This window comes from Paraphaeosphaeria sporulosa (assembly GCF_001642045.1).
Source record: "Paraphaeosphaeria sporulosa strain AP3s5-JAC2a unplaced genomic scaffold CC84scaffold_2, whole genome shotgun sequence".
NCBI classification, from domain to species: Eukaryota; Fungi; Ascomycota; class Dothideomycetes; order Pleosporales; family Didymosphaeriaceae; genus Paraphaeosphaeria; species Paraphaeosphaeria sporulosa.
Window position 1 is genome coordinate 2,716,367 of NW_017253361.1, and position 20,192 is coordinate 2,736,558.

At 52.1% G+C, this 20,192-nt stretch overlaps 9 protein-coding genes across 9 annotated transcripts; 5 read left to right on the plus strand and 4 right to left on the minus strand.

The window, feature by feature from the left end:
* Positions 1 to 287: 287 nt before the first annotated feature.
* On the minus strand, positions 288 to 2,756 carry CC84DRAFT_1256096 (anion exchange family protein; the record flags this gene model as incomplete). The annotated part of the gene is made up of 5 exons (XM_018184596.1): positions 2,199 to 2,756; positions 1,798 to 2,153; positions 1,363 to 1,742; positions 921 to 1,304; positions 288 to 860 (listed from the first exon to the last, which is right to left on the minus strand). The coding sequence occupies exons 1-5, from the start codon at positions 2,423 to 2,425 to the stop codon at positions 288 to 290; spliced, it is 1,920 nt and encodes a 639-aa protein (XP_018040587.1). The 5' UTR covers positions 2,426 to 2,756.
* Positions 2,757 to 3,006: 250 nt separating this feature from the next.
* Positions 3,007 to 5,762, plus strand: CC84DRAFT_1161199 (SET domain-containing protein). Its single transcript, XM_018177674.1, has 2 exons — positions 3,007 to 3,531; positions 3,748 to 5,762. Exons 1-2 carry the CDS (start codon positions 3,331 to 3,333, stop codon positions 5,347 to 5,349), a joined length of 1,803 nt encoding a protein of 600 aa, XP_018040588.1. The 5' UTR covers positions 3,007 to 3,330; the 3' UTR covers positions 5,350 to 5,762.
* A 203-nt stretch (positions 5,763 to 5,965) lies between these two features.
* CC84DRAFT_469463 (uncharacterized protein) lies at positions 5,966 to 7,874 on the minus strand. Its single transcript, XM_018186411.1, has 3 exons — positions 7,231 to 7,874; positions 6,541 to 7,113; positions 5,966 to 6,490 (listed from the first exon to the last, which is right to left on the minus strand). The coding sequence occupies exons 1-3, from the start codon at positions 7,633 to 7,635 to the stop codon at positions 6,056 to 6,058; spliced, it is 1,413 nt and encodes a 470-aa protein (XP_018040589.1). The 5' UTR covers positions 7,636 to 7,874; the 3' UTR covers positions 5,966 to 6,055.
* Positions 7,875 to 8,795: 921 nt separating this feature from the next.
* CC84DRAFT_1161201 (uncharacterized protein) lies at positions 8,796 to 9,989 on the plus strand. The gene is made up of 2 exons (XM_018177675.1): positions 8,796 to 9,207; positions 9,263 to 9,989. Exons 1-2 carry the CDS (start codon positions 9,180 to 9,182, stop codon positions 9,823 to 9,825), a joined length of 591 nt encoding a protein of 196 aa, XP_018040590.1. The 5' UTR covers positions 8,796 to 9,179; the 3' UTR covers positions 9,826 to 9,989.
* A 106-nt stretch (positions 9,990 to 10,095) lies between these two features.
* On the minus strand, positions 10,096 to 10,757 carry CC84DRAFT_1161202 (uncharacterized protein). The gene has a single exon (XM_018177676.1). The coding sequence runs from the start codon at positions 10,715 to 10,717 to the stop codon at positions 10,436 to 10,438; it is 282 nt and encodes a 93-aa protein (XP_018040591.1). The 5' UTR covers positions 10,718 to 10,757; the 3' UTR covers positions 10,096 to 10,435.
* Positions 10,758 to 11,149: 392 nt separating this feature from the next.
* Positions 11,150 to 11,884, plus strand: CC84DRAFT_1161203 (DUF1903-domain-containing protein). The gene is made up of 4 exons (XM_018177677.1): positions 11,150 to 11,272; positions 11,330 to 11,390; positions 11,443 to 11,489; positions 11,621 to 11,884. The coding sequence occupies exons 1-4, from the start codon at positions 11,270 to 11,272 to the stop codon at positions 11,744 to 11,746; spliced, it is 237 nt and encodes a 78-aa protein (XP_018040592.1). The 5' UTR covers positions 11,150 to 11,269; the 3' UTR covers positions 11,747 to 11,884.
* A 272-nt stretch (positions 11,885 to 12,156) lies between these two features.
* On the plus strand, positions 12,157 to 15,590 carry CC84DRAFT_1161205 (uncharacterized protein). Its single transcript, XM_018177678.1, has 3 exons — positions 12,157 to 14,704; positions 14,754 to 14,901; positions 14,973 to 15,590. Exons 1-3 carry the CDS (start codon positions 12,442 to 12,444, stop codon positions 15,391 to 15,393), a joined length of 2,832 nt encoding a protein of 943 aa, XP_018040593.1. The 5' UTR covers positions 12,157 to 12,441; the 3' UTR covers positions 15,394 to 15,590.
* A 1,909-nt stretch (positions 15,591 to 17,499) lies between these two features.
* Positions 17,500 to 18,117, plus strand: CC84DRAFT_1074021 (cysteine proteinase; the record flags this gene model as incomplete). Its single annotated transcript, XM_018173693.1, has 1 exon — positions 17,500 to 18,117. A coding segment is annotated over one exon (618 nt), but the record flags the coding sequence as incomplete, so codon positions are not given.
* Positions 18,118 to 18,558: 441 nt separating this feature from the next.
* CC84DRAFT_1236697 (alcohol dehydrogenase) lies at positions 18,559 to 20,099 on the minus strand (the record flags this gene model as incomplete). Its single annotated transcript, XM_018183880.1, has 4 exons — positions 18,559 to 19,646; positions 19,712 to 19,814; positions 19,885 to 19,928; positions 19,982 to 20,099. The coding sequence occupies 4 exons, from the start codon at positions 20,097 to 20,099 to the stop codon at positions 18,868 to 18,870; spliced, it is 1,044 nt and encodes a 347-aa protein (XP_018040595.1). The 3' UTR covers positions 18,559 to 18,867.
* Positions 20,100 to 20,192: the final 93 nt, after the last annotated feature.

The window sequence follows — 20,192 nt, forward strand, 5'->3', positions numbered from 1 at the left end:
CGCTTGGAGTCATGACTAACTATACAGAGCAGTCAAATGGTTGAAAGCGTAATAATGGGATATGATGTTATAGATAGAGGGCTCCGGAATATTTTAGCGAGCGCTCATGCTATGTTGTAATCATCAATATGGAGACGAATGAACCTTGATCTTGTGGAATGCATATACTACATGTAAAATCTACTCGCTATGCGACTCGCTGCTTCAATGCATGTCTTGACTACCCAATCATGACACCGATCAATGCGTACAAACACTCGTAGACTTTATTTTTGCCAACTGCATAACTATTCTCGCTGCGTGTGACTTTGCTCCCTTTCTTTCTTCCTCTCTGCCGAATGCGACCTAAGTTTGTGGGCTGTTTGCCGCGTGATACTGCCCATGCGCTGCCTGACTGCACTGCGACTCCGCTGGCGATGCAGATCGCTCTCATTCCCTGACGCTGTGCGTTCCATACCCTCAGCTTCCCTGAGGACATTTTCCTCGTATTCGAACGCCCCATCAGAACTATTGTCTACATGTTCTTTCATCTTTGTCGGTTGTCCGCCCAGACTCGCTAAAACGGATTTGTTGTTTGCGGTCAGGGCATCAAGAACGGACAGTTCGTGTTTGGTGAACCAGCGAGGCATCAGGAACGTGCGGAGAGGAATGAGAGCGATGATGAGGACGGGAAAGCCGATGGCTGCTATGGTCTGCGAGATTGCGACCGTAGCGGCAACGCCGAAGACCTGTAGGGCGATGTACAGGCCGATTTTCTTGCGCGATATATCGTTGAGTGGGTTCTCGGGGGCGAGGAAGCGCTGCTCCGAGCTCAGGTAGATGAGCTTCTGGAGAATGCCGTTGGACTCGATGGAGCCCCACTGTCATTCGTGTTAGCTTCGCCTTGACAGGCTGAGACAATTCAGGATTAATGCACTTACACCAACAACAAAGAACACGCCAGCGAACACCGCAGCTGGCATGGTATGTAGTACGATCAGCAACGGGCCCGACATCGTTCCCCAGAGCGCAAGACCCATGAGAAAGTGCGAAACGCGTTGTTCCACAACTGACGTAGCTTCCACCAAAGGTCTTCTGATTTCGGGGATATCATGGTCCTTGGTCTTGATGATATCCAAACGCGTCTCATAGTTTGTCAGCGAGTCGGTATGGACAGGTGCTTGAGGAACAAGTCCGTTTGGCATGGGTAGTCCAATGACACCAGCGACGAAAGTGGTGCAACCGAGGAGGAAGAAGTCCCAATGAAACCCGGCTGGCTTCTTGAGCGGGAACTGACGAGCCTGGGCGGTCAAACTGCTGACATTCTACACAGTGTGAGCCTTGCCGTTGCTGAGCGATCCGAGTTGACGGAAGAATACTTACATGATCGTAGTAGAAGAGTAGCATGGTGAGAAAGCCGAACGGCAATGAGACGAAGACCCAACTGACGTCGAGGTTCCAGAAGTCAATGACCCAATTTCTGGGCTGGGTTGGCTGGAAAGCTTTCGAAACAGGCACAAAGGTTTGATGTGTGCCTTTTAGATGACCCGGTATGTGAGCGAACCCCACCCAGAATAGAGTTGGGAAAACGTAGGCGTAGTCAGCAAGCAGCCCTCGAAACCAAGGTTTCCAGAGCGTACTGCCGCCCAGCTTCTCCAACCCGTAGACTGATCCGAAGTATAAGATTCCAATCACACAGGAGAGGTAACCGGCATCATTGCCTGCAACTTCAAATTCGTTGACAAGCTCCTCGACGCCCTTGACTATAGTAGATATCAGTACCTTATGCGGAGGACTGCATCTTTTGGACACACTTACCCATGTAAATAATGCCCACATACATGCCGAACGATTCGCTCGAAAAGTCTGTTATGTAACCCATATAATCGCAGAAATTGCCAAAAGATACGATCCAATGGAATATTGCCGCCCAGATGCCCGTCCATGCCATGACTTGTGGGTATAGCGTGATATCGTAATGACTAACGATGTCATATATAGTGTAGTTGAAGAGCGCAATCAGTCCGGTGACGCCAACGATGGTCAACGGCTGGCAGGCAAAGATACTAAAGATCATTGCAGCAAGAGCTGATGAGAATAAGGCCTCATTGATGCCGAAGAACTCGCCAGTTCTCCGGTACATGTCGAGTGTAAAAGCAATGGCAGGAAGCAAACTGGCATGTTTAGCCAATGCACAGAGAAAGAGTTGGTCTGCTTACTTAACAAAGTACATGCGAACAGTGCTGGCAAAAGTTCGATATGTCCACGCATCCGTGATGTCGCTCCAATAGTATGGTAATCGCCTTCTGATGTCGTAATACATGCCGCGGCCTGGACGTAGGATGCGCCATTTGCGCCACCCTCTTTGGTTCTGAAAAGTGTACGAGGACGTGGATTCTCTCTTCAGGCCGACCCCTTCTTCACCCAGGTCCACTGGTTTGTCCATGATCGACGGACTTGAGTAGAGACGGTGTAAGTCAAAGGCAATTTGCAATCGATGGTACCTGGGCGCAAAGTAACTTGGCTTTGTCCAGAGCGACAGCGTCGAAAACGAAAAATTGGCCTCAGATGATAACGCCAGAGCACTTTTAATGCCATACAATGTAACTTGCCCTACAGGAGCATATCAATCCGCTGCTTAAGTACAACAGGGTCATGAAACGGCGTTGGTCGATCAACAAATGGGCGCTAGCCGAAGCTATCGTACGCGGTTTAGCAGGTTGCAATGCCCATGGCATTCTCATCCTCAACATCGGTACGTTTGCGACAGACGTTACTGCAAACCACTGCGCAGTACAGCAACAAAACAGCATGAAGCTCCGCTGCTATCCTCGTTGAAGCATATGAGATCTGATCACATCCAATGACAACAAGTAGGAACGTGTGAATTCGCTGGGTCTTCGATGGAACTTGAGGTACGCCAAGTCTCGGAGAAAAGTGTGTAGAGAGCTTTTTCCGAACTGCCTGGGCAGCCGATCTGAGATCCACACCAAAGCCTTGCATACTTTAACAGCTGCGTCACAACGACAAGGGCAGGTACCGAAGCAAAAACCATCGCGAGGATCTCACTACGACAAGGGAGCTCCAGATTACGTTTTTATTTATTTCTTAGGCTACTTCGCCTCCACTGGACATAGCTGCAAGATGAGATCACGTGTAACATTCCCTGGCGGTCACACCGAAAACGTATTAGCGCAAGATAGTTCTAGGCCCATGTGGCCCAAGCGACGTCATGGAGAGTCAGGTCGAAGTGTCTAAGCGCGTCTCGCCAACCCGCAGTGTGCTTTCTGCCCGACCATTTTGCATTTTGGCCAAAACAACAAACTGGGGGGCAGCACTATCGACAGCACCATGGACTCCACAGATCACTTTGAAGGACTTTCCAAAGCAATCGCGCGGACAATCGAAGAGCACATCTCAAAGTTAAAGGACAGTACCGGATGGCCTCAAGAATTCAAACATCCGATCTTGCGCGTAGAAGCTTTTTTGGAGGACCAGGGCCCGGACCAAGACCAGGAGGACAACCCCTTAAGACCTTTTCAAGTCGCTTCGGTGCGTGCATCCACCATTTCAATCGCTTCTTTTATCATACTTTCCATCACTTCACTACTAGACCCTGGCTCATCATGCACCGCTAGCACTAGCATGCGGCAATGAACAACGATGTGAGCCTGCATATGTCAGAGGTTGTGAAACACGAAAGCGTAATTCACTCCTCGGTGCAGAATTCACAGGAGGGCCCTCTCAAGAGCATACTAATCCTCGCAGAGTAAGATTGATCTAGCCCCCATTTTTCGGGCCAGACGAACACGACGCGCCTTGGACCAACAGCCAGACGAAGAAGTATCTTCTAGGAGCAGCGATGAGTCTGAGCCAGGGAGCCCGCACCGCAGAGGTGTCGGCAGACTTCGTGTTGCCAACATGCATATGATCGAGGAGGACGTTACTGAGCACCAGCGACAAATAGCCACCGATACGCGGAGTTTTCCCAAGCGTCGGAAAGTAGCATCTGACAAGTTCGTATTCCGACCCTCAACACTCGATAAGCTCATAATAGGCATCTGGGAACAACTCCATGGCACGCTCGACTTGAATCCTCAAATCATCTCTGAACAATACGCGATTACTGTACCAGTCAGCTCGAACGTATCTATACCAAATGATAATACAGCAGTTGAGATACGTAGCACAGGGCCAGCGTTACAAAACGATGCATTTCACAGGATGAATACGCTCTGCCGAAAAGTTACTCAAGCGAGTCGAGTCTGCCGTTCCATTGAGATCGTGGTTCAGGCCAAATGGATCGAGCTCTTCGAAGATAAAATCCAAATGTCTATCGCCACTATGCCGCACATCTCAAAGACAAAACACCACAAGCAAGCCTTCGTCGAAGCATGCCAGGACTTTGGCTGGTCGGAGAAAGAACTACGGAACAAGATGGCGATATGGCGTGGCTATAAGGAGGTAAAGGATGCAGCGGGCTGGGTAGCCCTGATCTTCGCTGGCATGGGCATCTACCGCTTCTGCAAGTACCGCGTCGAGTTTACAAAGGAAGCAATGAAGCGCCTGCGAAATCTACGACCCCAATTCGAGGTTGCGGCAGACACTTTACATCCACATTGGAGGGGGCTTCTAACAATCATCGGGGACTCTTCTAAGCTGCAGTTCGCAGGTCACCCGCATGACTGGGTGGTCTCAGAAGACGGAGCTCTGCCAGTACCTTTACGTTCTACCTACCTCGACAGGGAGTCTTACTTTGAATTTGAGCAGCTCGAGGAGTCTGTCATCGACGAACGCGAGTGGAGAGGCGAGGACCCCCGCTGGGTCCCGCAAGCCAACGCAGTTGTCCAGGCCAACGGCCCGGGCATCTACGTCTGCGCTGTCTGCGATCAGAATCAGTCAGACGAGCCGGCCTTAAACTCCTGCTATTGCTTCCCAAACTTGTTCGGATGCGTCAAACGGAAACCGCCGCCTGTCCAAATATATCGTACCAACAAAGGCCAGAACAATGGCTTACTTGCCCTCGCACCTTTCGAGCGCGGATCGGGAATAGGAGAGTTCGTTGGGCTCATCACCAAGGGCGTGCGTCACGTCGATGTGATGGACAGCGCGACAGCGACAACCAGCTATCAGATCTGGCAAGGCAGACAGGGCAACTTCACTCGTTTCATCAACCACAGCTGCAAAGCCAACGCCCAGTTCTCACAGTTCACTTGGTTGGATACCCAGCATGTCATATTGGTGAGCAAGGGAATTGAAGCGGGTGTCGAGATATCTGTCGACTATGGCGACCGCTACTGGGCAGGCCTGGATAAGTCGTGCCTTTGTGGTGAATCATGCTGCAGATATAGGCGAGATCGTAGGCGGTAATAGATCAGAACGGGCGCCAGCGATATTATTCGAAACAGCAATCAAAGGTCCAGATATTCATATTTGATCGTAATTATAGCTCCTCATTGCTCCTCGTAGACATGCAGACTCATAATATCTCTGTGGCTGTTGCATGCGCAAGACAGTCCAGCACGCCATCAGGATAGTTGGCAAGCAGAATCCAAGCCAAAGGCAATCTGTTTGCAGTATCTACGCCACTGGGTCTTGTCAATGATCTGGGCTATGTTTTTCCTTTGAATCATCATCAATCATATGTTCAGCCCACATACACACGGTCACCTAACGTTTGTCTGCTTCCAGGTAGATCAGCATCCAGATATGCGTCCAACTCCGTGGCAATTCTGCAAATGGTAAAGAGTCGAGTTTACAAAAACTTTTTGTTTTTGAAGACTGGAGTGGTTATATCTTCCGTGAGGTCCTCATCGCCTGTTCTACCACTGTATCTGGAAGTTGTCGCAAATTCTTCGTGCACGGCCGTCAATAGAAGATCATTGATATATTACTGATGCCTACGTACGATACGAGGTTTTCATCCGTGCTAAGATTGACCGCCTTTGCATCATGATTCATGATCCAGTGAGACCATGCAATCTCCCCCCATGAAAAGTCCGGTTGTTGGATATCCCTTTAGTGCGGTCGCTACTATTTGCGCCGCCACCGTCCACTGAGCAACTCCCTCTGTCTCTCAACATGTTGTTGCATTGAAACTGTCCTTTCGCGCGCACATCCTGCGAAACTCAGCCTGCACAAGATCCAGCCTCAATTTCTCAACATCCCACTCGCACTCCTGGTTCTCCACATGCGCCACCAAGGAGCTGAAGTTGTTGAAAGTCTTTCCGCAGCCTGAGCTACGGCAGATGAATGGCTGCAGCAAACCTTCCTTCATCCAGCTGATTGTCTCTCCTATATCAACCCGGTTGGAACGAATTTGGACATGGATATCAACATCCATGTAGAGTGTAGAGTACCAGAAAGTGCCGAGACAACGCATGAGCTGCGTAGGGTCTGGAAGCTTAACGCAGCTTCCAGATTCAAGGTGGTTGATGAGTGTGCTGCAGTTGCGCATGGGAACCGAGCAGTGCCAGCAAGGGATGGCAGCTGCGTCGTGTTTGGTCATGTGCTGTTGAATGTCAGGAATCGGTATCCTTCTTAGCCTATAATAGTACTTACAATCTGGTAGTTGCTCTCATGGCAAGTTTGATACCGGCATTCGGAGCAGTAGAAGCAATTCTCCATGTGCAGTTCAAGTTTGGCGCGTCCAGCGCATCCGAAGCCACAGTTACAAGTGACCTCAAACTGGCAAGTCTCGCAGTGGAGGTTGAGCTTTGTCTGACTCGGGAAGATGCGCTTGCATCCCTCGCACTGAAAGTGGTCGTCATGAAGATGAGCCTCGAGGGCTTTCTCGTCCGGCGCGTCGAAATCACAGCCGGGCTGGAGGCAGTGCCTGTGCTTGGTTGTCAAGCGCCAGTGCTCGTCTCGCTCCGCTTGGTTGCGGAACTTTCGGTGACAAGTATGGCACAAAATGTGCTTCGCTCCGGTGAACAGGTGTTTATCCAACTCCTTCTGAGTTCGGAATCCGAGAAGACAGGTAAGGCAAACAAAATCGTGCCCGGCGACGAAGTAGTTGTTCTCGAAGTGATTCTTCAGGCCCCACGCGTCTTTGAAGGCACTCAAGCAGAGATTGCAGGTCACGTCGTGGCCGGCTGCATTGTCGACGTGGTTCTTCAAACCGTTCCTGTCTACCTGAGGTGCGCGTACAGAGTCAGTACGAGTTCAGTCAGCGTGGAGTATGTCTCAGCAAGAAAGAAACTTTTGCTTCTGCAGCGAAGACATATCTACTTGGTAACATGGTCTACTTACAAATACACGCTTGCATAGGTTGCAGTAGTTTTTGTGCTGCTGAGGTGAAAGTTTGACGTGCGTAAGCAGCGCGTTCTTGTTCGGAAACCGGATATGGCACACGCCACACCAATGCTCGTGAGGGTCGCTCAGCTTCATGTTGTCACTGTCTTGTGTAGATCCCGAAACGTCGCGCGTCTTAGTGTAGCAGCGTACAGTAGTTTTGTTCTCGTCGCGAATGACCAGCGTCTTCAGGTTGGATTTTGCGGCTTGACCGCCGCGTCTTACCTCTTCCCACGGAGCGTCATTATCAGTGACCTGGTTGACGAATGTATTGGAATCGGGAGCCAACGGCACGACTGGTGAACGTTCTTCGTCGCCATCGGTAAAAAGAGCGAAGCGATTCGTAACCGCTGCAGACCCCATCTTGATTACGCGCGGTACAACCCAGAGTATTGAAGCGAGGTATGAGTCAGTGGTAGGTACAGAGCACGGCAGTAGTTAGGTGTGATGCAAGATAAATATGAGGCACGCTGCGACGCGTCGGTTCGTGACGGGCGTTGCCTAACAAACGAGTGAAGAGCAAACGGAAGGCGGCAGCTAATGCACGTAGCCACGGTCGTACGAAAGCATACAGAGACGGATTCAGAAATGACACGCTTAAGGAGTTAAAAGACATGTATGTGCATTGGGAACGAACGGGTGGCCCTGTTTGACAATGGCCAATAAAGGACAAGAATGGCAAGAGCCAGCGAGTGAACGGAGAAAGAACGACACACGAACAGCAGTCAGCTTTGTAGGCATGGTTGAGACAGTCCATACGTACACGTCTAGTTCTGGCGGGTGTAGGGAGAGAATACATGCTGGAAGCATAACGCAATGGTGGCGCAGGCTCCCGCATCAGTATGAACGTTGGCGTTAGACCATCAGGTCGCGGGTTGGAGGACTCATCCTGGCCTAGGTGTACGTCAAGGGCTGACTGTTTGAGCTCTATCGGCTACAAAGCTTCAATGCGACCTTTGTGTGGAAACGAGATCTGCAAGTGCTGCCATCACTCTCGACACGCAGACCCGTAACTAGCTCTTGCTCACAGAAGGGGACAGAAGCCCGCAGATGGCGAGACAGACACAATGTGATGGAAGCAACAAGAGAACCGCAAGGGCTGTGGAAAAAGGTGTGAGTGGGGGACGTGAGAAGTGACAGCTCATAGCCTTGGCAAGTGGCTCCACGGTGGATGTGGGATCTACAGGCACCATTTCTGTGTATGTTCGGATCTACAGGGACGTCGGCAGGATTCTGTACGTCCCTGTGGCGGTCTTTGGCGCAATATTGTGATTAAATTAACTCTCCAACGGTCTTTGGAGCAGAAAGGAACTGAGCCACGTCAAACGTACGTAGCTGCTATTGTGCGGATCCACCGGCCCTGGAAGACGCGCAAACTTGCTCCATCTTTCGTACAGCCCTCCCCAGGCCGATTCGCGCCAACGGTCTAGATTCAACGTTGGACCGATTGCAGAACTTGCAGCTGGCATCCAGCTCAGCAATCTAGATGCTTGGCTGCCGCACAATAGCGGGTGCTTTTCGCAAGGTGAGCGCTGCGATCTGTAAGATTCTTGTGGCTCGATGACGCCAATATGCCTGACGTTGCGTGCATACCCCAGTTTTCGGCGACGGGGCGCGCTTGCAGCGTCTTCAGCTGCCGCGGCTAGGTCGGGACTCCACATTGTCAGAGGTAGACCCGAACCCTGTTGCGCGTCATGCAATATGTAGGACAGCGGTGTTACCGTCCGAATTCAACATCGCCCACAGTGAAAGGCCAGTGACTCAATTCGATTACTCGACGCTTCGCCGAGTCGGTCTCGTCAAAGCGTGTATCTCGAATCGTTTTTGTGCATTTACCCCGCAAAACCACTCCATATCACCAACTCCAGCCCGTTTCTCAAGCTCACAACCGCACAAATCCTCTCGCCATGTCCCACGCAACACCGTCTGAAGCCGGTAATGCATACGATGGTCATGTTACGCTGACTCAGCGAGCTAACAACGTGTCTAGAAGTAACAACGACCCTCTCCCAGCTCAAGCTCTCTTCAAAATCGCCGCAGAAGCTCGCCAACAAACCCAAATCCGCGCCTGTCGCCGAATCCTGGGACGACGAGTTCTCCGGAAGCGGCTCTGACACCGAAACTGAAAAGCCCTTGGATACGCGCCCCTCACGCACCAAGGACCGCGACTCGCTCTCTCCACTCTCAACCGTCAAGTCTGTTGATTCGCCGCATCCACCGCCGCCTACCCCTGCAAGCCCGACAGGCGTGCCGTTTGATTTTCCGGACAATGTGCCGTATACCGCGGGAGGAGCAGTGAACAGCAGGGACGGGAGCAGGAGAGGTAGCGGTGCGGCAAGCCCGGGAAGAAGGCCAGACAAGACTACTGCGGTCGCCGGGCGGTTGATTGCGGGAGCATTGGGCGTGAGGGCGCCAAGGAGGACCGAGGAGGAAAGGGAATATGACCGCGCGATGAGGGACAAAGAGAGGAAGAGAAGGGACGCGGAGCGGGAGCGGGAAAAACTGGAGAAACAGGCTGCTGAGGATAGAAAGCGGTCCGTGTGGGAAGACTAAGAGTTGTTGAATACTGGTTGCTGTGCTCTGACATTGGCCTGTAGGAAGTTTACGCAAGCGTTGCTTGAGACACTGCTGCAGCTGAAGACCTGCAAATAAACCTCGTCTGTAGTTAGCTACGCTAACACCCTGTATGTATATATATGAAACGTTGTGATGCGTGCACGATTCCTTCCAGGTGTGATGCCAGCATGGTGGCCAGTGATCTATATAATTGGGCACGAGGCTCCGACACGGAAGTCATACTTATGTGATGTATCGATTTCATTACTCCCGAGGTAGGTGTAAAAAGCTACAAAGAAAAACATGTCGGGTGGCCGAAGGCTTTCGCAAGGCACCCTGCCAGTGACGCCAGACCCAGACCCCTCATCACCTTGGTGCAAGAAGTATAAGAAAATCGTCCTCCGCCATTTCGCCAAATGCATCATAGTCGTGAATTGTTCTCGCTCCCGTCTGAGACGCCATGCACTCACACTGCCGCTGTGTTGGCCCGCACTCCGCTAGACCGTTGCATCGCCAACCGAAACACTAACAGCCACCGATCTGCTCCTGGTGGACTTCGAGGGTGTCGCCGTCTTGCATGTCGAGCTATGAGGTGTCAGCGAGGAAGCTAACATTGATTGGAGCCAGCGCTCGGTAGCAATGTGCTTGGCCATGCACATACCGTGTCGGGGCTGTCTCCCGGCTGCACCCTCTGGCCGTCGAAGAGAAACCGGACGCTCTGCATATTCTTTCCTTGGCGGTCGCAGAACGCGTTCATAAGCTTGCTGAGCTGGGTGGTGCGCTTGATCTTGAAGAAGACCTCGTTGTTGTTGTCGGTAACTTTGATGTTCAGATGCTCCTGCTGGCCATCTTCTGGCTTCTGCTGCATCGGCGAACCGTTGTCCGACATGTTAGATGCGGGTGGCGAGCTGGTTTGTAGCGGAGGAGAGCTTTATGTTGAGGTCAGAACGCGCAGAGAGCGGCGGCAGGCGACTGGGACGTACAGCAGCAAGTTTGCGAAGCAGACGTGCTTTTTATGGCGGGGGTAGCGCAGGAAGGCGCGAGCCGGTGCGAGGAAGATGAACAACGGAGATGGTCGATGGAAGGGTAGAGAGTTGCGCAAAAACGCGTCGGTGGCCCTTTATATAGTGTGGCGAGATCGTGGAAGGTAAGAGAAGTGGGAGCGTGCGTCGCTGGCCGCGAAGTTGAGGTGAGCGTGTGGCTAGTGGGGTTCTCGTCCAATACCTCGAGGCGCAGGGCCACGGCAGGCTCTCGTCTCTCATTCGAAACTTGTAATTCTATCTTACTTCCGCGCTCAATCTCCAGTCGCTCCCTAATCGCGCTCTCATCTCCAGCTGTGTGGCATTGGTCCGAGAGACTTCGCTCTTTGTACCTCATCAGGCCTTTCTGCTCCAATCTTCAGATCTAGAAACCTTGGAACCGCCTCCTCACGTGACGTAAGATGGTAGGTGTTTGCTCACTATGGTTGTTAATGATTTTCAATGCTGACGAAGTACACGAGGGGTCGAAGGAGGATACTCGAACAGACCCGCCGTGTATTTCTCGCGCCTGTGCCATCCAGAGTAATCCCGCATCTCCACATAGTATTAAAATATTCACTCACCCAAGGAACAGACTGCTTGCAAAAGAGCAACTACAAGGAGGAAAGATGCAGAAAGGAGGTATGCCATGTCCAGTAGCCCGCTCTGACTCTGGCCAGTCATGCGGCTGCGCATGATGCGCAGAGAGCAGCTTCCTCTCCAGCCAACACTTGGAAGGCCCTGGAGAAAGGCATACAACTGACGTATCCCAGGTCGACGCTTTGTATGAGTGCTGCAATAAATTCTACCAAGAAAAGGGCGAGGACGCAAGCTCAGTCTGCTGTCCAAAATATGAACTCTTGAAGTACTGGCTGCAATTCTGCATTGTTAAACTTTAACGGCTTACGGGAATTAGACTGAAGATGAAGCAAAGGAGTCAGGATACGATTTGAGCGTGCCTCCAGGTCAGGGAAGAGTCATCGGTAGTAAGGCATTCACATATTGCGTATAAAATCTTTGTACAAACATCATGTATCATGTAGAGAGACGGGTCTTAATTTCGACTTCTTTCCTCATGCTCAACCGCACGGGGAGCGAGACACACAAAGCCCGCATGTCAGCGTCACGGTGGCAGACGAGCACACCGCTTGCGAAAGCAGCACACGCGTAAAAGTGTTTTCAATGTGAGATGTAATACCCCCTCTATATCTGCGCCTTCATACTCCGCAAGGGAGTCCAGACAGTCACCAGGTGGTAAGTTATTCTAAGACAGTCGTGAGCGCGCAAAGAGGCCGCGATGGACCTGCTCAAACACCGAACAGTTTGAACCGAGACTCTAATGACCACCTATAGACATTTTGTGATGGAAGAAGAAGCAGCACGGCGCCGCTGCCGAGTTTTTATACGCGGTCGCGCTAGTGCGCGCTCGGGCCCCGACCTCAGAGCTTCAGGTCCAGGTCGCGATTGTTTTGTCCTGGTTCTGCCTCGACGGCTTCGCGCGCCGCCCTCCCAATCAACTTTGCTACCCTCACGTCTTTACAACCATGGAAGCCGCTCCCCGGCCCGCTTCTCAGCAGATGCAGCTGCACGAGGTATGTCTGGTCCACGAACTCACGATGCACGCGCATACGGCTCTGCTACTTCAGCATGTGCTACGGGACCGCATTTCCTGCATTCTGGCGCAGCCATTGACTTTCCTATTCAGGACCCTCTACAGCCGCTGCGCGCAATGGCCGACAGAGTTGGCAAAGAGGTCGAGGAATTCGCCGAACGGCTGGACCACTGGTACACCCAGAGCACCGACAACGAAAAGGCCAAGCATAAAGCCACCCTCAAGGTCGTCAACAAGTTCAGAGATATTGCAGAGAGCAACGTACGGGAGTTGAATAAGCAAAACTCGGCTGCAATCGGATTAGACCAGTCCACGAAGAACCGCATAGCCCACCTAGTCAACAACGAGGGTCTTCGCAGCAGGCAGATCGTGCAGTCGACGGAGTCCAGGAGAGATTCCCCATCAATTTCATCATCGAGTACGCAATCGGAACTACGAGGTTGGCAGGCAGAGCTTGCGACGTGGGAACTCGTTCGCGTGGTCTTCGACCATTACCACCCGGAACCCGGAACCGACCGAGAGGCGATGAAGAGGAAGAAGCTAGTCGCTCTGGATGACACAAAATGCCGCAGCCCCAAAGACGAAGTCTGGGAGCGTTTCGTTATCAGCGACGATCTGGCTAGGGAGAAAATGGCTGTCTTGAAATGGCTGCAGCAAACAGCAAAGCGCAGCGAACGAAACGTGGATTCGATTATGGGACAATGGGCCAAAGAGTCTGGCAAAGACATCGATACGTGGACGAGCGGGTGGCTGGAGACAAAGGCAACAATCAAGCAGGCCAAACTCAAGAATGGCGTTGAAGGGCCGCTGGCAAATGATGAGGTTTACAGCCGCAGCGAACGCAAATTGCTGGTCACTCGCCTGGATCCAGACGCTCAAACGCGACAGCAGCTGGCTTTGGAGAAGCCAGACGTGTACTACGAGCATGCTCTCTGGATGGCCTGCTATGAGATGCTTCGCCGCGGTGAACCTCTGGATGAGATTAACGACTGGTTCAAAGCAAGAAACCAAGGCTACCGTGCAATATGTATCGGGGCCTCTGGCGAGCCGCGAATTGAGGGCGCCCCAAATATGGGCCCGTCTGATTTCGGCTACCTGTTTCGTCGGACCACTTATCTTGCTGCGCAAAGCACCATCTATCCATACGAGGGTGCAGCGTATGGAATGGTTTCCGGAAACTTCCAGAGGATACAAGCTATCTCATCCTCGTGGGACGATCACCTTTATGCATACTACAATGCTCTACTTCTATCCAGGTTCGACAACTACCTCTTAACGGAGCCCAAGGATCAGCCCCGCGCACAGAAGCACCCACAGCTTAACTTTCCGGGAGTCATGGAACACATCAATAATGACTGGGAGAATGCCACTCAAAAGGTGATGGAGTTGTTAAAGCAAGACAGCCGCACATCACAGGAAGCAAAGACCCCAATCAAGCTGATACAGAGTGCGCTCCTCAATGGGACCCTCGATGACCTCGTGAGCAATGTCGGCATTGCCATTGCCGATGCCATCCAAGCCAAATCTACGCTTCCTACTTTCATTGTCGATCCGGATTACCCCGAGGACGCTGTTCGTGACGCTGGTCCCGATGGAATCTTCACCTGTAGAGGGAAGCGTTCGGTGGTGGTTCCAGACTACTACCAACAATTCCTGCACGACCCCCACGCGCTGAGGATTCTGGTTCATATCTTCATTGTACTCGGCAAGCCACGTGATCCTCTCTCGAAGCAGCAGCGGTCTACATTATTCGCAAGAGGCAACGTCATCGCGGCCTATGTTGAATTCCTACGCCTTGCCCAAAGATTGTCACCCATCCCGTTATATGCTTCACATATCGAACAATGGCGCGCCTCTATGACTCTCGCACGCATACTCCCGGAGATTGCCGATCCCAGTGACCAGCAGCGTTATGTAGGCCTAATGAAGGGATACGGCGTTGATGTCGAATCAACAATATCCCGAAACTTCCATCACGTTCTGAGCCAGGCTGGTCTCGTCGTTGGACGCAAGCAGGAGGTTGCAAAACCAATCTCGAAATACGACCTTTTGGACAAGCCACACAAAGGTCTTGCTGCGTCCACCTGGCCAAACGGGCAACACCTCAAAGACCAAGTTTTTGAGTCTGCCATCCGATGGCAAGACGAAGCCGTAATTGACTGTCTGCTGTGGTATGGCCATCTTCCGGATAAGGATGAGGACAAAATTGCGTTGCAAATTGGACGTGCGCTTGCTGTGTTTCTTCGTAAGTTGCCGACTTCGTTTTGAAGGACGTCGTCTAATGATTTCAACAGGCGCTGGCAATGTAGCTGCCGCCGATAAGCTCGTTACGCAGATCAACGACGGTAGCATAAACGTGGCTTTGGATCATCATCTTCCTCATTTCGTTCGCCTCATCATGCTCTTCAGCCAATGGCGCAACGAAGAGAAGAAATTCATCCAGTACGTGTTCTTGTCCTGCATTACTTAGGTGGTACACGTCATTCGAAATATGCTAACAAGTTCTGCAACAGAGGAGAGGAATTGCGCATCTCCGCCAAAGCTGGTGGATCTATACTTACAGATGTCCTCGAAGGGATTACATCAACTATTTCCATTGTCCTAGAACCAACGGTCGACCCGAGGCATACAGATATCTGGGACATTTACAAGATATACATCCCTGAGATCATATTGGCCTACCTTGCGGTCCTTCAAGTGGCCTTCCTCTTCTACAAGAGGGAGCATGGGATTGAAGCGATGGACCTCATGGTTGCCGTGGCAAGGAAGGAATGGCTGAGCCAGACGTTCCAAGAAACAAAGCGCATGCGAGAGCTAGTGGACCGCATTGCAGATGTTTCTCGGTTCATGGTCGAGGTTGGGGAGAAGGGGAAGGTTAAGGTGACCAAAGAGGGTAAGACGGCCAACATCTGGAACCTCAACAGGCAGGGCTAGGTGGAAGTGGTAGTTACATGTATGATTTGTGAATGATGCTGTGCAAGCCCGTTCAGCTCCTGATGCAGTGACACTCGACGCGACAAGATGGGAAATATGGACGCCGCACTCAGTTTGAGCTACTGGAAACATGTTTTGCAATGCGAAGCACCCAGTCTAGAAAACAATCCTATCATACTATTACCTAGAGACTCGCTTATCACATGCATCCTCAAATGCCCGTCAATAGAGTATTTGAAGGCCGCGCGTGGTGGATTTATCCTTCGTCACTATGAGGACTCATGCGCTGTGGTCAGTGGGAACTACGCACTGGTGAGGCCTGCAGGAACGTCAGGCTGCACTTGTGTATAAGTGCGGTGCTGCACGAAACTAGCAACTCAGAAGACTTTCAATCACCAGTATTTGGCCAACCGCAAAGACAAGAGCTTTGCCGACCAATAAGTATTTTGCGAACCCCTAGCATTGTGAAGGAGGAAGCGTTGCTATCGTTAGACATTGCTGATTTCGGCTCTCTATTGTAGAAATGCACTACAATGCAAAGCGTACGATTGCGATCAGTGCGCCCAGATTTCGTCGCAAGGCTGTAGCTGCAGCTGCAGCTGCGGCAGCCAATGCAGGACAGCGTCCCAATTAGTGAACGCGTGGGGTGGTTCGCGTGTGCACTTGCCTGCCACTTCTTTTCAAGCACAGACTCTCGTGGCCGAGCAGGATTAATTAGGCTTAGCATATAGGCGGATCCACTCAAATGTCTCTCATTGGCTGGACTGCCGCGCTAGCCGCGCAGTGCGGTTATGTCAGGTCGCGGTCCGCGCTCCTTCTTCCCCAATCCCCAATCCCCATTCAACTTCACTCTCCACCACACTTTCCACTTTACCCCGCGCACGCCTTGTACGCGCAACGCAATTACCGCAACACTGGGATTCTACTGCGCACAGCATGTGCAAGCGCGCTGCGCCTGAGGAGCGCGACGAGCTGAACGTAGGTACAGCCATCTTCTTTCACTTTCCTCTAGATGCTCACCTGCCGAAGGAGCTCCTCACGACGCGCAGCATGGAGCAGTCAACTGCAGCGGCCTACTACCACACTACCATCGAGCGATTCGTTCCCACACGCGCCCTCAAGAACCTGTTCGGCATACCATTCCGCCTTGCGGACTGCTTGTTACGCCCGCAAAAGATCCTAGTCCAGGCGGTCATCCGCGATGGCGCCCGCAAGAAGCGCATCATCGATGCAGGTGCCGCAGACTCTGACACGCCCGACACTTTCGAAGAATCCAGCGATGATGCGCACCCCTTCGCGGATTACTTCCATACACCCACTCGGACGCCCGTCAATGCATCCACACGGACGCCCTTCAACGCATCCACTCGAACATTGTTGAAAAAATCCACACGGAAGTCCTTCAACGCATCCACTTGGGCGCCCTCGAAGAATAGTACTGTGAGGACTACCATAATCAATGAGGGCGACAGCTATCCAGACAATGTCTGGGGTACAACTACAAAAGGCCCTGCGGTTGAATCAGCACCAACCCAATCACCCAAACCGGTCCCATCAGACACGCTTAGTCCTTACAGATTCGATCGCGACCATTGGACCAGACGAGAGGCACCCGAGTACATCCAGACTCCACCAAAGGCCAGTCCACGCCCACCAGATGTGGGCGACCGCCTTGCATTCAAGAAGTACATCGAGGCCACCTACGGTCCCAAAGCCGAACAAGTCTATAATGACCCTTGCGTTGTCGATCTTCAGCTCGAAACACTCAAAGGGTTGGAAAATGTGGCAGATGACACACTGCTTGAAGCCTTTGTGGCACACAATGAGGACTCGACGCTATCAAAGGGGCTTTACGATGTTGATGGCTCATTGGAGGATCGCGCATCCATTTTGGAGCGCTCTATGTTATCTCTTCAGCTCGCTAAAGAACTCATCGAGAATTTGCCGCAAGAGCCGACTCCCTCACCATCTCCGTCACCTCAGCCAATTTCCCAACCGCCGCTGGTGGCTCCACTGATTGAGGAAGAGTATGCAAAATTGGACCAGCTCGCGCGCGACTTTGGAGCGATTCCGGGTGCCGAATTGGTCAAGCTGACGAGCACGACGCTTACTTCACACGATTTCGGAACCTTGCTCCCGCACATGTTCAATGGCGACGCGAAGGGCTGGCTCAACGATAATATTATCAACGAGTACCTCGAGATTCTGGTCAACTACGCACAGAGGCAGGAAGGCTACGTTTACGTCAGGGGCAAAGGTGGATCGACCCCTCCGGTCCACGCGTTCAAATCGCAATGGTACACATCAATGAAAGGGAATCCATCGGGAACCGCCCGATGGGCTCGGCCAATGCATTTGTTTGGGGAAAAACTCCTCGCATGCAACCTAGTCCTGATTCCTATCTGCCACCACTCGCACTGGCGTCTCATCGCTATCAAACCCAAGGATCGTTTGATCGAATACTACGACTCTCTACACGGCTCTGGAAGGGAATACACTCAGCTTGCCAAGGAATGGGTGCGAGAGGTGCTCCAAAAGCAATTTGTCGAGGAGGAGTGGTCGATTTGTACAAACCAGAGGAGCAAAGCGCAAGCAAATGCCAGCGATTGCGGTATTTTCACGTTACTCAACGCTTTAGTCTTACTTCGCGGCGAGGAGCACAACCGTGTTCTGGTCACCAATGGCATGGATGATGCACGTCTTCGAGTGGCTGCCACACTCCTTGCGAAGACTGCCACCACGGAGATGGACTGACTCTCTCCTGCTCCGTATCTTTCTCGACGCTCTGAGTTGGATTCTGTCCGAGCCATGCTTATGCGCGGATGAACACAACATATACCCCATGATGGGTCTTCTCTTTTTTTTTTCTTTCCCCCGGATTTCGGCGTTTTGTATAGGGTTCTTCGGGCCTCACGTCATCCGTTATGAAGTTTCTAGCTTCTTGAATTGGGCACCGAGGTCCCAAGACGACCCCCTAGACGAAGCCCACCATGGCCCGGATGTGTATTTTGTGTCTCTTTCGGTTTGGCGTTTTGAAGGAGCTCGGGTTAGGTCTTAATATGGCCATGGATGACCTTTACGACTTGCATAGCATTGGCGCTTACTACGATACCCATGGGAGGCACAGCGATCACTTTTGTACTTTTCTGTTAGAACCTGAATGATATTGAACAGAACCATCTTCGTACGTTATGCTTTGAGTGTGTTGGTAACGACCAGACACTTTGTATAGATCATGAATTTAGGCGAAGTGCTCACACGGCTGTGGGAACTTGTGGTATGCAACAGGCTGGCGTTTAACAGAAAGCGACAATATTGAGCGTCTGCACGTGTGGCACAGGTTGTTGTGTCGAAGGAGAGAAATCTTGATGCAGTCGAGGTGATGAGTAGTTGAACAGCAACCGACAATACTGAGTTGATTGACAGCGAATTAAATGTCTACGACTTTCTATATCATGAGATTCGTGGTTCCGTCTATTCGGCGATCTTGATAGCCAGCTTGCCAAAGTGTTTCTGGTCAAACATGTACTGATACGCCTCCTTGAGCTCAGGCAGTGTGAAAACCTTATTATCGACAATGGGGTGGATATCGTTGGCCTCGATAGCCGCGTTCATATCCTCAAACTGCTGGCGGGAACCAACAAGCAGACCGCGCACAGTGCAGATGTTGTTCAGGCAGTCGAGGAACGAGGGCTGGTCCTTTGAGAAGCCGCCGATGAACCCAATGATGCTGATCACGCCATCGATCTTGATGGCCACGAGGGACTGCTTCATCGTCGTGGGCCCGCCGACTTCGACAACGTGGTCGACGCCGAGGCCACCCGGGGAAAGCGACTGCGCCTGCTCACCCCAGTTGGGGTTCTCCTTGTAGTTGATGACGTGGTCGGCGCCGAGCTTCTTCAGGATTTCGGCCTTCTCCGGCGAAGAGGTGGTCGCGATGACGCGTGCACCAGCGGCTTTGGCGAATTGCAGTGCGAAAATGGAGACGCCGCCTGTGCCTTGAGTGAGGACGGTTTGGCCGGGCTCCAATTTCTTGAGGCCGTAGAGGGCGTTCCAGGCGGTGAGGGCGGCGCAGGGAAGGGTGCTGGCTTCGGCGAAGTCGAGGTTGGAGGGTATGTGCACGAGGCCTTGCTCGTCGAAGGAGCCGTACTCGCGGAGAGCGCCATCGACGACGCCGCCGAGTCCAGTTCCGAGGATAGAGGGGTTGAGGGAGCCGGCGAGATGGCCTTGGTTGAAGAGGGTTGCGACTTTGTCTGGGAGCGACGTCAGTGAGCTGGTCTGTCTATGGCTTGCAATGGGCATAGGACGATGTACGTACCACCGACCTTGAATCTTGTAACGTTGGGGCCGACGGCCTCGACAACTCCAGCTCCATCTGATCCCGGGATCACGCCCTCCTTGACCGGAAACGGGTACTTGCCCTGGAGTACACTGTCAGACGCGAGATCGCGCTATCACGTGGTAAGAGCACCCGTGTGGCGGGACACGTACCTTGGGGATGGCAAGATCACGGAAATTTAACGACGCGGCATGGACTGAAGATGATCAGATGGGAAAAGCTCATGCAGTAGCAGCATCGCCGACATACACTTGACGAGGACGTCCTTGTCGCCCAGCGACGGCACTGGCGCCTTCTCATCCCACTTGAGTGATTCGAAGCCTTCCTTTCCTTGTATAGTCCACTGCTTGGTTGTTGAGGGAGCCATGGTTGCTTAATGAAGAAAGTAATCAACGGAAAAGCTTATGAGAGTAAGTTCAAGTGTCTGTCGTAGTATGCAGGTCAATCAAAAAGGTTGCCT

Excerpts from the sequence above, each read along its gene's own strand:
- CC84DRAFT_1161203 (XM_018177677.1), top strand. Across the intron at positions 11,391-11,442 it reads TCGCGCCTGTGCCATCCAGA|ACTGCTTGCAAAAGAGCAAC; the intron begins GTAATCCCGCAT and ends CCCAAGGAACAG. Across the intron at positions 11,490-11,620 it reads AGGAAAGATGCAGAAAGGAG|GTCGACGCTTTGTATGAGTG; the intron begins GTATGCCATGTC and ends GACGTATCCCAG.
- CC84DRAFT_1161202 (XM_018177676.1), bottom strand. The coding sequence starts at position 10,717 with ATGTCGGACAACGGTTCGCCGATGCAGCAGAAGCCAGAAGATGGCCAG.
- CC84DRAFT_1161199 (XM_018177674.1), top strand. The coding sequence starts at position 3,331 with ATGGACTCCACAGATCACTTTGAAGGACTTTCCAAAGCAATCGCGCGG. Across the intron at positions 3,532-3,747 it reads GACCTTTTCAAGTCGCTTCG|AGTAAGATTGATCTAGCCCC; the intron begins GTGCGTGCATCC and ends TAATCCTCGCAG.
- CC84DRAFT_469463 (XM_018186411.1), bottom strand. The coding sequence starts at position 7,635 with ATGGGGTCTGCAGCGGTTACGAATCGCTTCGCTCTTTTTACCGATGGC. Across the intron at positions 7,114-7,230 it reads ACCTATGCAAGCGTGTATTT|GTAGACAGGAACGGTTTGAA; the intron begins GTAAGTAGACCA and ends CGCGCACCTCAG. Across the intron at positions 6,491-6,540 it reads ATGAGAGCAACTACCAGATT|CACATGACCAAACACGACGC; the intron begins GTAAGTACTATT and ends GACATTCAACAG.
- CC84DRAFT_1161205 (XM_018177678.1), top strand. The coding sequence starts at position 12,442 with ATGTCTGGTCCACGAACTCACGATGCACGCGCATACGGCTCTGCTACT. Across the intron at positions 14,705-14,753 it reads TGCGCTTGCTGTGTTTCTTC|GCGCTGGCAATGTAGCTGCC; the intron begins GTAAGTTGCCGA and ends TGATTTCAACAG. Across the intron at positions 14,902-14,972 it reads GAAGAGAAGAAATTCATCCA|AGGAGAGGAATTGCGCATCT; the intron begins GTACGTGTTCTT and ends GTTCTGCAACAG.
- CC84DRAFT_1161201 (XM_018177675.1), top strand. The coding sequence starts at position 9,180 with ATGTCCCACGCAACACCGTCTGAAGCCG. Across the intron at positions 9,208-9,262 it reads CGCAACACCGTCTGAAGCCG|AAGTAACAACGACCCTCTCC; the intron begins GTAATGCATACG and ends CAACGTGTCTAG.